This window comes from Suillus clintonianus (genome assembly GCF_016758775.1).
Source record: "Suillus clintonianus strain FC179 chromosome Unknown DEU56scaffold_75, whole genome shotgun sequence".
Classification (NCBI taxonomy): domain Eukaryota; kingdom Fungi; phylum Basidiomycota; class Agaricomycetes; order Boletales; family Suillaceae; genus Suillus; species Suillus clintonianus.
Genome location: NW_024539299.1, coordinates 2,944 through 15,056, shown reverse-complemented (window position 1 = coordinate 15,056; position 12,113 = coordinate 2,944). Strand labels below are relative to the sequence as shown.

General features: G+C 47.3%; 5 protein-coding genes across 5 annotated transcripts; 3 read left to right on the top strand and 2 right to left on the bottom strand.

The window, feature by feature from the left end:
• Positions 1-197: 197 nt before the first annotated feature.
• On the bottom strand, positions 198-1,159 carry DEU56DRAFT_915858 (uncharacterized protein; the record flags this gene model as incomplete). The annotated part of the gene is made up of 5 exons (XM_041357792.1): positions 198-714; positions 765-776; positions 837-881; positions 940-1,019; positions 1,073-1,159. 5 exons carry the CDS (start codon positions 1,157-1,159, stop codon positions 198-200), a joined length of 741 nt encoding a protein of 246 aa, XP_041205157.1.
• Positions 1,160-1,941: 782 nt separating this feature from the next.
• DEU56DRAFT_891666 (uncharacterized protein) lies at positions 1,942-3,995 on the top strand (the record flags this gene model as incomplete). The annotated part of the gene is made up of 6 exons (XM_041356302.1): positions 1,942-2,482; positions 2,591-2,799; positions 2,847-3,036; positions 3,088-3,156; positions 3,209-3,847; positions 3,912-3,995. The coding sequence occupies 5 exons, from the start codon at positions 1,942-1,944 to the stop codon at positions 3,661-3,663; spliced, it is 1,464 nt and encodes a 487-aa protein (XP_041205156.1). The 3' UTR covers positions 3,664-3,847; positions 3,912-3,995.
• A 1,215-nt stretch (positions 3,996-5,210) lies between these two features.
• On the top strand, positions 5,211-5,414 carry DEU56DRAFT_742667 (uncharacterized protein; the record flags this gene model as incomplete). The annotated part of the gene is made up of 1 exon (XM_041348950.1): positions 5,211-5,414. A coding segment is annotated over one exon (204 nt), but the record flags the coding sequence as incomplete, so codon positions are not given.
• Positions 5,415-7,050: 1,636 nt separating this feature from the next.
• On the top strand, positions 7,051-7,791 carry DEU56DRAFT_742639 (uncharacterized protein; the record flags this gene model as incomplete). Its single annotated transcript, XM_041348948.1, has 2 exons — positions 7,051-7,097; positions 7,152-7,791. The coding sequence occupies 2 exons, from the start codon at positions 7,051-7,053 to the stop codon at positions 7,789-7,791; spliced, it is 687 nt and encodes a 228-aa protein (XP_041205154.1).
• Positions 7,792-8,113: 322 nt separating this feature from the next.
• On the bottom strand, positions 8,114-11,768 carry DEU56DRAFT_758730 (uncharacterized protein; the record flags this gene model as incomplete). The annotated part of the gene is given in 11 exon segments (XM_041350258.1): positions 8,114-8,206; positions 8,258-8,587; positions 8,641-8,814; positions 8,873-9,302; positions 9,356-10,073; positions 10,123-10,591; positions 10,647-10,956; positions 11,013-11,156; positions 11,269-11,416; positions 11,449-11,712; positions 11,732-11,768. 11 exon segments carry the CDS (start codon positions 11,766-11,768, stop codon positions 8,114-8,116), a joined length of 3,117 nt encoding a protein of 1,038 aa, XP_041205153.1.
• Positions 11,769-12,113: the final 345 nt, after the last annotated feature.

The window sequence follows — 12,113 nt, the reverse complement described above, 5'->3', positions numbered from 1 at the left end:
TGTTCAATATTTTTAACAGTGTTGCATTCGCGAGCCCGAGCATCCGTACACTCGAGTTCGCTATCTGTTCCTACCCGTTTGCTATGAGTTCGCTATCGTGATGTTCACTATGTGTTTGCTACAATGCTCATGAGACAGCCTGGAGTCGGGCACGCGTGCTGATAGTACCAGTCATTATAGATTGAGTATGATAGTACCTATTTACAATGTTCATTATCTAGTTTCACCTCCATGAATTTTACCTGCGAAACCACGGAAACCAGTAAATTGTATAGTAAAACACTGTCGTACTTGAGACGCTCCCTGCAATAAGGGCAACTGGTGTGTACAATCCCCCGTATGGCTTCCAAGATCGTCCTCCCCTCCAAAGCATGCATCGCACATTGATCAAGGAAAATATCAGTCTCATGTGTCCCCTCCGTGCGAGCATGCGCGAGCGCTTCCTCGTATGCTTCTCCCCATTTGTCTTCTGACACCAACCACTCCTTTCGCCACCTCTGGAAGATTCTCTCGGTGGAATCTAGAGTTTGAGAGTCACAGGGGCAGGGCAGATCGTTGTCCATCGTGAGCACTGAATCATCATTGGCGTCCCAACTAACATCGCGGGACAGGTCTTCGCAGTCGTCAATTGATTCGTGGGACAGGTCTTCGCAGTCGTCAATTGATGATGCGATGGGTGCTGTTTGATCGTCGGTTAGTTTTTTTTTCTTCCTCCTGTAGATCCGTTGAGTAAATGATACCCATGGCGATATATGAGTGCTTACCTTGCCCTATTTCTAATTAAAAAAACATTCGCGTGAGCACGAACAGTAGAGTTGCATGGGGGATGGACTCACAAAGCTGCTCGAGCACGAGCCTTGGCGTTTTGAGCTTCTCGAACTCTGTCCGGGGCCCGGGGGTGGTAAGCAAAATTTCAGTGACTCAAACGATTTGACCTACCCTGGTTTGGAGAGCCAACGTTGTGTAGCTGTGCGCTGCCTGGATGATGAGCTGCAGGATCTCCCCCGAGTCGGATGTCCCTTTGAATGCATAAGTGAGACAAGCAGATTCAAATGCGAAGAAAGATGCTTACCATGGTTTGGGGGAAAAGGAATATTTGCGAGACAGCCTGCCGTGAGACATAGATAACTGATGGTGATGACAGCCTGCTGTGAGACATAGATAACTGATGAGATCAAAATAATATGATCAGACATCAACAGCTGGCAATGATCGAGATGATCGATGATATGTTTTGTTAAACATTAAGCGCTTGTTAGCAGAATGTGCTTACCTAATGAGTTGTTGGTCCAAGTTGAAGCAGGTCTGCTTCATTGTCTTGCTTTGGCATGCTGGAAATGCGACCGTGGCCAGTAGAATACCAGCACCCTAACTCAACAGCCAATGGCTCATGCCGTTTATGCAGGTGCAAGTCCGCATGGGGACCCGAGTCATGCAACATGTACATTGAAGGTATGCCTCGATCAGCACTGCTTTGCACTGCCGTTAATATGTTGCCTGAGCGGTTTCATGTCAACCTCAAGATCTTACACCGTTTTATGCCTTTTTTTTTCAAAAAAAAAATTGGTGTTAAATGATAGGACGTGCACAGCGTGTCGCGTGTCGTTTATTGGCGAGATCTATATGATCCATCACACGCCAAACTCTGTGTTGAATGATAGGATGTGCACGGCGCGTCGGCGGTGTCGCGTGTCGTTTATTGGTGTGATCTATATGATCCGTCACACGCCAAACTCTGAAGTTGGGTCCCCGTCTACGCTTTGTCTACCCACTGCTCCAAGTATGAGTTATCTCTACACGGCTGATGATTTTGATGCCAATGGCAACTTTATCTCGACCGGAGGTCTTTCAGGCAACGGTTTTGATCCGGTCAGCAGCACTGGCAGTGAACGGGTTCCCAACATCAATCAGATTGACTGGGATGACCCGTCCCTGTACATTATGCTGCTTACCAACGATGAAATTGCAGCTCTAACTAAGGACATAGCAGCTACGAATATCCCAACTATTCCAGAGCTCCCCACCCCCCCTGCTCGCACACCATCACCTCAGCCAAGTCCCACCGAAGCAGTGGACATAGCAGCTACGTATATCCCAACTATTCCAGAGCTCCCCACCCCATCTGCTTGCACACCATCACCTCAGCCGAGTCCCACCGAAGCAGAGGTGCCGGACACCATTGTAGAGATCCCAGAATCAATCCGTGAGGCAAACACGTCCTCTTGGGCAGCGCGGAACCCAACACGAGCGATTATCCGCCCCCGGACACCGCCACCTCGACTAACGGATGCCCAGAAGGCGTCTCGCAAGATCAAGCGGGACCAGAGGCTCGAGCGAACGAAGAACTTACACGACGCGGTCGCTGAATACTTAAATGCACAGAAAACAAAAATCGAAGCACTCTCGCGGGCTCACCACGTTACTCCCAAGCACATCAATGATATCATTGGCAGTCAGACGCATTATCGAACCTCGCGCAAAAGTCAATTAATCAACGCACTTGTTCATGCCAAGGCGAAAGAGATGAACGCAGGTAAGTCGGATCAATTTTTACTCAATTGTATCACGAAGCTTATCATGCATTAACTAGATCGACCCGCAGGCTCTCGGTACTCGTTGGCCGAACTTCGTGAGATGGTTGCGGCTGACCCTGAAACAAAAGGCCTTACCAGGCAAGAAAAGGAAGGTTACATTGCAGCTCTCGAGGAGCATCGTCAAAAAAAGGTTGTTAGTGTTCGGGCGAACAATCTGGCGGCTGCGCGAGACGTTGTAGCCACAACAGATAGGATCGTGAAGGAGGTACGTTTGAATTTTGACAGCAACTAACTAAACTCATTTTTTTGAAGCTGGATGATCTGCGAGTTCGGACTGGTGTCTACGGCACACTATTTGTCGTCCGCGGTCACATCAACGACACCATTCAAAGTGCGATGCACGGCACAGATAATTCCGAAGATTTTTGGGAGGATGTGTACGAGCATCCCATGGCTGACTTTCTTAGGCAATACGAACAGTGGGCGTGCACCCAGAATCAAAGTAAGTCCTTCGCCTCTTTACGTAGCTCGGGTACTTATGCAGCTCCTGTAGACCTCAATGAACGTGACTCTTTGGAAGCTGTGAGAAAGCAGGTACGCAGACTGATCCTCCGGGGCCTAGGTGAGTATCAATGTGTTCTACACACGCCGCCCCCTTCTAACATTATTCACAGTTGCCGTGACTGGCAAAAAAGATATTGTAATGAATTACAATAACTACGAAACATCTGTCATCGAAACATATGGAGTGCGCCTTGTGGGCTGGCCCCATGGTGTCAAGTTCACCAGCCCTTCGAACATCGGGACCGTCGGCGACATTTGCAAGCTCCGTGATGCTCTCAAGGCACGTATGTGCTACTGGACCGTTTTATCACCGGCGGAGGTCAAAGCTCATGCGTCTGAACTCGATACACGACGTTCAGCTGGGGAAGTTGTTCGGAAACCACGAAAAAAGCGTTCGGATGCTGGAGTACCTCGGAAGCGTAAGGACGGGTCTAGCGCAGGACGGGCAAATAAGGAGAATCATAGACCATTGAAGAGAGCAAAGAAGAACCCTGCCCAGCTCCAGGAAGGTCCTAAAAGCGCTGAATTTGTGGAATCTTCTGACGAAGAGGAGGGGGATGAATAGTAGTCTTACATTGCCTTAGTCTACTTTGATGGACCCATAAGACTCGTATACGTAATGCAATTATTACTGGTGTGCTGTTCGTCGAAACACGCCGTCAATCCGACCACTTTTGAGTGAGATACTCGAGCTCAACGTGTCACACAACGAGCTCGAACGTTCCCGTCACTATGCGATGTTGGGCACGGTAAGCGCATCACGTGATTCTATTAATAGTACGGTAATACTGACAACCCTCTGCGTACCTACAGCTATATAAAGTCCCTAGCTATCCAGGAGATATTGGAGGAGGCTTTGATTCACTATATCCGCCTGATCTTACAGGTGCGACACACGTGCATTATCTCCTATAGTTACCGTGCGTAGGTGGGAGTCACAGGTGCATCAATATGGGGATCAAAATCCACAATACGGCGGAAGAAATTGAAATCGCACTGCTTTAGCATAAGGCTTTTCAACCGACCTAACACCTCCTAAAAACAAAGGACGACAATCGGGATGGAATTTTGTCAGTAGCTCACGGAGACGCGAAATTTAAAGGCGACTGATTCTGAATATCAACAGATCAGATGCTGCAGAACGCCGGAAACTATGAGGGACCCCTTTGGACAAAAATAAAAACAGTTCAAATGAGCGAAAAAGTCACGCTTGCCCCCAAAAAAAGTCACACTTCAACCAAAAAAAAGTCACACTTCAAAAAAAAGTCACACTATCAAAAAAAAAAATAACACTTCAAAAAAGTCACACTGCTCGAAAAAAAGTCTCACTGAGAAAAAATCACACTCAAAAAAATATCAGAACTGGTTGCTGCCAGCCTGAGTCGGACAAGGCCTATAGTATGTAGGCTATTAGAGCTTGCGAAGCCTACCATGATGACTAAGCTATGCTAACCGGAAGATGCCACCCTCCACAGACCACCTTCTCCTGGATCTAGCTCTAAGTTTATTTGACTGTCCTATGACGCCCCCCGAGAACAGAGTCAAGCATTTGACTATGGCGTGTAAGTGATAATGTTGAGCTCTTTATCATTTTGTATATCTGAACTGGTGGCAGTCTGGCTCCGCCCATCCAAACAGATTCGAGCACCTCGTTACTCGACGAAGCAGAAGAGACAAAGATGATGGATTGTGAGTGTCACGATCTACCCTGGTATTGGAGCATGAGTTTACGACATCATCAGAAACACCTGAAGCGCAAGGAATCTCAAACCTCACTGGAATTCGCAACTGATGTAGAGGTTGTGTTCTCCAACGTTCTTGAGTTCAATCAAGACCACAGCCAGATCTGGGAGGATGCGATCATTCTTCGAGTAAGTATCGCATGTTCTGAGCAGTATTTTTATTCATATGTGAACAGGACTACTTCCGTCAACTCATGGCTGACTAGCACTGACTTGCCAGAGCCGTACACGCTATCACAGTACGCGAAGCCTCCAGCAAAGATCAAGTTTGTGATGATTATGATGTAAGGGGATTGGATCTTAACAGTTTCAATGGTGTGTTTGTAACGACCTGCATCTTCTACTTGACTGATACATTTCGACTGTAGCGGGGGATTATGAACGTGCTGTCGAGTCTTCGGATAGTGCAGTGGCGATCACATCTGTGTTGTATCCCGACAACCACACTACTTGTGCGCAAGGCATCGGATGTACTCAGTCATCTGTGATCTCAGCGCTTAGTGTAATCATACCAGCGTCTATCCTGCCGAACGACCCTCAACAGCATGAAAATACACGTGTAGCCATCGCCTAAACCCTCAACCTCTTCTCTCCCTCTCAGCCAAACTCCATCCACGCCCCCATATACCTACCCCCATCTTCTCCTACTACTCGTATCACCTACCACTAACATCAACTTCAATCCTCGTTACCATAATGCGTTATTGCACCCTCATGCCCGGAAGCTGGGAAGGACAATATATCAGGCTAGAAGGTAGGTCATTCTGTATCACTTTTGTATGTCTTTGAGATCCTCACACTCTATCTACAGTCAGAAGCGCAAAAAACCTTCAAGTCCCTTCTGAGCGCATACCCACAGGCATTTACGTGTCCATCAATGTCGACTCAAGGACACGCTGGAAATCATCCGTCACAGCGTATATGTTGATTCCCGCGATTGGCCACTTCCTGTACGTCTATATGGATTCAAGTCGCAAATGCAGGTGAATGTCATCCATGACTACTTCTTTACCTACCTGAGACTATCCTTATCTACTATATGTAGTACCTAAATTTCTGAAGCAATCAACTATATTTTGTTAATCTCTGGCACTCGCTGATAATACCTTTTGACTTGAGCTACCGCCTACCCATGGACACAGAACCTCCACTCCCCTTGGCAACTATTTCTCTGGCTTTCGAGCATCTTAAGAATGATGTTCGGAGAGCGCTCAATACACAAGTAGGCGATGTTGCTCGATTAGACGAGCAAATTGCCATGTGCGTAAACCTTGAGCGGCACATTGAATATGTGAGTCTTTTTTCTCGATTAGCAGATATGTGACTTATGAGGACCAGCACGCAACAATCATTCCAGCAAATGACCGCCATCTCATGCTATCGAGCATTCAAGACATGATTGCTGACTTAGAGGTTGCAAAGACAGCATCAACGGACGAGCCTGACATACCTCCTGCAGTACACACTATGATGATGCATACTGGTGGGCGTGGCCGTCCCCGCATTGAGATTGATTCAGATATACTTGCTACTGCATACCAACTTGCTGGGCCAGCACGGCTCTCTGAAGTTTTTGGAGTCTCTGCCAGAACCATTCGACGCCGTGCACTTGAGCAGGAGATTGTCCAACCAGGAAATCCTGTCTATGTTACATTTACAGATGACGAGGGGAATACAACCCGTGTCTATACATCCGCGACTGGCTCACAATCAACTCTTACAGATGAAGAGCTTGATACCATCATGTTGGATATTCTCACCACATTCCCATCTTTCGGTCGTCGAATGATAGACGGTCACCTCCACCATCTAGGGCAACATGTTCCACGTTGACGAATTCAAGAGTCCTACGCACAAGTGAATGGTCCACCAGTGGCGGCTTTTGGACTTCGCCGAATTCAAAGGCGAGTTTACCGTGTTGCTGGCTATAACTCCTTACAGCACCACGATGGGCAACATGGCAAGTTTATTTTTCTTCTTACCACATATCACTCACTGTCAGTTCTCTCTCCATAGGCCTCATACGATACAAGTTGGTGACCCATGCATTTATTGATGGGTTTTCACGCTTCATTACTGGTATTCGTATCAGCAACAACAACCGTGCAGAAACAGTATTTGATCTGTTTCAGTCACTTATTCAAGAACACGGTCTTCCACAACGTGTACGTGGAGATCACGGAGGTGAAAATGTAATGGTAGCAAGATATATGGAGGAGGTGCAGGGATCACATCGGGGATCATATATCTGGGGTCGGTGAGTCAAATTGCTTTGAATTCATTAATACTGAACATACTGATATCTTTATAGTAGCGTCCACAATATTCGCATTGAGCGTCTTTGGGTCGACTGGACCAGCGGGGTTGGCTCAAAGTGGAAGATTTTCTTTCAAAACCTCGAGGTCCATGATGGCCTTGATCCTGACCTGCCGTCTCATATTTGGCTACTGCACCACTTATTTCTCAACATTATCAACTCTGAAGGGCTACAGTGGGCAAATTCATGGAATGCCCATACAATGACATTGCCAGGTCAGCGTAATGACAGCCCACATGCCCTCCGCTTCTTCAGTATCATTAGCGGAGGTGGACGTGGACTTGACGCCCATGGAAATATTCTACCTCACTTTCAGCCAATGGCAGACGATCTAACCCCTGATGGCATAGAAGAATACGGAATTGACTGGGAAGCCTACGACGATCATCACATACGACATCATAACGTTGATGAAAACCCCCCTGATCATCTGGAAAACAATCCGTTTGTTGCTCACTGGCCTGAGCAACATAACGTTGTAGAGGTAGAGGCGCCGGACTGTCCACTTACAGCTCAGCAGCTAGAATATCTACATACTTACATCGAAGATTTGTCGATAGATACTATGGAGCAGCGGCACGCACTATGGGTTGCTGCATTACAAGTTTGTCGTGATATCTTTCAATGGGTATAGGATGCACATTATTTGTATTTCAGTATCGTAGCAGTTGCACAGAAGTATTACATGTAGAAGGATTACAACCTTGGCAGCATAACAGTGACGACAGAAGGTAGTGCATAGAATTGCAATAGAACTATTCATGCATTAAAACTATCCTCACCAGTGTCGATGAGGGCGGCATGAAGGCATGTATCAAAGGGCGTCACCATATTATCGTCTTGGGGAAGAGGGGAGCGTAAAAATGAGCGAAGTGCATTATTGGCCCAGAGGTCCATTTGGTATGTGCAGGCATGAAACATAGGCGGTAGGAAGTCTTTGTGGATCTATGATTATATCAGAGAATGATCAATACAATTGTGGACTGGAAGCACACATCATAATGACCATTGAATGTTGCTGAAATGGAAATGTCTTGGTGAACAGTAATCTATGAAGAGTTAGCAACAGTTAATGATTTTACACGGTCAAGCATACATACAGTGAAGTTTCTGAGGCCAGGAGGCAGAAGAGTGATGCCGCTTATCAGCTTCACAAAGCGACGAGCACGGTAGCATATATCCTGGTTATCGGTAGCTAGCTGAGCTGAACTGACGAGGTTGGTAAAGAGAGGGTCAGCAGGGTGCCCGACTCCCTTGAAGTAACGCTCCACATGTTCCCTTAGGTTTGGTAACAGGGTAGCCATATCATTCTCAAAATCAGCATCTCCAAGTACGTCGAATGATAGGAGAGGGAATAACTGCAAAGGGGAACTTAAACGACGGCAGCTGTATGCTTCGTATAGAAGGAACTTGGATGAGTTTGAGATAGCCTGGTAGAATATATTGATCTCAGTAGTTGAGCGATATATTACAATTGACTTACACCAATAAATGAGTGATGCGTTGGAGACAAAGCCTGATCAAGGCCCTGGCGGAATGCAGCATATATCGTAGACTCATGGAGTTGGGGTGCTCGAACACCAAGAAGTAATGAAGCATGTAAGGCTCGTATCATATTCGGCCACTGTGCCGCGCGTGTGCAAGATAGTTGTGCGAGCTAGTGATAATCATGACGATTAGCAGCTAGAACAGAAGCAATAGTGACAGAAGCATACAGTTTGCTTGCCAACATGACATAAAATACGCTGGAGGTCCTGGACCTCTTGGGGAGTAAGACGAGAAAAATCTTGAGCAGCACCAGCAGATGAAGGGAAAAGTTTGAGGACGTTGAACATATCTGGAAGGATGGCTTCTAGCCATGCAGAGTCGACCAAGGAATCTATCCCCCCAATAGTCACTTGGAGGAGGGCTGGGGAGACAGGAAGCGGTGCTGAGTGTACACGTAGCAAGAACATAGTGCATAAGACACCCAGTGCAAATGCATAGTCTTCCTGATCAGCATCAGGGAACTCGTCAACTTGGAGGAACACGAAGCCATCCTCAGTGCTTTGCACATCCTGACAGGTGCGGTTACTGGCAACACATATTGCTTCATAGAGAACCTGATGTGTGACACCATCACCAATAGTATCACCTGACCGGCCCCTGCAAAGACGGAGGTCAATATTGAGCATCTCATCATTAAATTGAAAACATACGCTCGGAATAACCAATGCATGGTCCATACTTCATGGAGCCGGACATTATTGGGGATGAGGGTAAAATTAGTGGGCAAGTCTGGTGGAGCATTGAATGGTCCATCAGGACGGTGACGAGCTTGAATAATAAAGGCAAGCAATCCTTTGACTGTAGATTCAAGGGACTCTGATCGAACATGCCATACTGAATTCCGTAAATGCTCCGGTCCAGAAGCACGAACATCCCTGTCAAGCACAGCGAGATCTACAAGGGAAGGAGGCTGAGAGGGTGTGTATATGGTACGGGAGGATAGAGGCTGGGGAGAGATAGAGCGAACTAAAGGTTCATGGGTCTGAGTAGCCAAGGTACCTGTACGAGGAGGGGGTTGTGCTAGCTCAATGTTGAGAAGCTGCATGGTGGGAGAGACTAGCGTGCTGGAGTGACGTGCAAGTTCGGGCAGTGGGTCTGACAAAATCACTGGGGACTCTGTAAGATCAATAGGTGATGGGTGGGATGATTCTGCGCTACTGGAATCGCTGTCCAAATCATTGTTGGTAGCAATAGAGAGAGAGTGACGACGTTGGGATGACTGGGATGACCATGGACACCCAAGATGACAGGACATGCGAGTGCAAGGTTCACCATTTTCTAGAAAGTAGTGAATGCGATCAGCAAAGAATGCATGTTTCTCTGTGCTTCCTAATACAATAGGGCCTATAATTGCGCCATCTTTGGGACCTAGAAGGTAATGTAAGAAAGAGGGAACAAGCAGGTGGCAATGACATACATAGCAAAAGCACCCCAACCTGGCCAGAGGGATGGTCTACTCGCTTTGCTAGCTTGCGAAGTGCAGAAAAAGTATATTGACGCCAAGAGTTCTCAGTGTCTACACTGAGCGGCCGGCCAGGATAGCGGCTACGATTGCCAGGCATCAGGAGGCGGAAAGGGAGGCGGGCATATTGGACTCGAATATTGCGGTTCTCCTCGTCTTGGTCCAAGTCAAATGCCATGTCCGAGTATGTGGGAAACTCCAGTGATCCAAGTTCCATCATGTTATGGACGCCGGTATATACTTGATCAAGGATGACATCATTGGGACTGGATGCGTGGAGTTCAAGACGGTAGGTGCAGTGTTGTTGTGAGAGAAATTGAAGTTGAGATGCAAAGGTTTCGCCAGAAGGTAGGCGATCTGGACACGGTATGGTGATGGGCTCATAAAGGAGAGTGTCTTCGACATGAGAAGGTAAAGGCATAAACTGTAAAAAAAAAAATCAAGATCCCATACATGTTTCATAGAGGCAAGAGACCTACGTCGTGGGGATACATTACAAGCTCTATCACTAATGTTTGCTCCTTCAATGGCTTGTGGAGGCGAGGGACATCATAGGGCTTCCGGGAGGCATAAGTACGGTTTCGATTTCCATGCTGCCTGCTACTGCTGTTGAGGGTATGCAGGGGTGGACCTGGTAGCGGAACACTGGAAGAAGGAGCATTACGAGTATATGGTGTAAGGAGAGATGAAGGTTGGTATGTGGGCATTGGTGGAAGAGGAGCGCCAGCAGATCCAGGACTAACAGAACTCCCGCCAGTACTAAGTCGGCCTGTTTGACGGCTATATGCGCTAGAACCAGATAGGTAAATACGCTGGACTACTGTACTAGAGTGACTGAGACTTACACTGGAGGTAGTGGAATCGAGAGCAATGGGGCAGGGCGTGAAAATGATGCGAGAGGGGATTCTTGAAGCGGAGGCAATTGAGGCAGGCGGGGAGTGGAAAAGGATGCTGCGGACGATGGTGTTGAGGCCAGTGGATTATGGGAACTATACCCAAGGGTACATCCAGCACATGGCTGCCGAAAATATGTTATCTATAATTCACGTCCAATGTATTAGATTATATACAGAAACTCGGAACTCAAATAACGACACTTACGGGGGCATTGTGTATAGTCCGGTAACCGAGACAGGATATACCATTGATTTGGAGGCCTCCACGAGGAGGAAACAGCGCTGCTGCAAGAACTGGTTGGAGATGTTGCGTGGTACCATGCCCACAGTAGCACAAAGACTGGAAAATGAGCCTACATTAGTTTTATGGTAAAGAAAAACTCACCTCGGGATCTAAAGGGGCTCTCGGAGTGTATGCACCCTCTGCTAGAGTATTTGCTGGTCTCAACCCCATCTAATTCTTCATCAATTCTTGCTATAAGCTCTACAACACCTTCTGTTTCTGCCAGCACCTCCAGCGCGTCTACCACCACTGGTGTCACATCACCATTCTGCTCTAGCGATTCATTCGCTCCATATCCTACACCTACTCTCAACCCTCGCCCCCCAGTTTTCCCTGCAACTGATCCTTTGCTCTGCACTACAACGGCTGTAAAAGAAGATTTGACATGAGTTTTGCAACTTGCTAAGGGGAAAGATCGGCATGGTCGAACGAGGGGGATGCGAGACAGTGCCAAGGGGTGAGACGACAACATGTCATCGTTTATATCGTGTCCTAATGACTTGGGATTTCGAGTGAGTTCACACTTAAAAGGATCAGAGAGGACGCACTCAACAATATGTTCTAGTCCACACCTCATCAGCATGCCTAGCCCGCAGCGTTGAAAAAACACTGTGCGAAGAGGTGTTAGCGGCGGTAGAACAAGGAGGGAGAGTAGATAACTACTTACCGAGTAGATAGCTACTTACTGGAGGAAAATTCGAAAAGTGTTCAAATCATTGCTGCGGGGTCATCATAGCTCGCATGGAGACCTCCAGCCATAGCAGGGC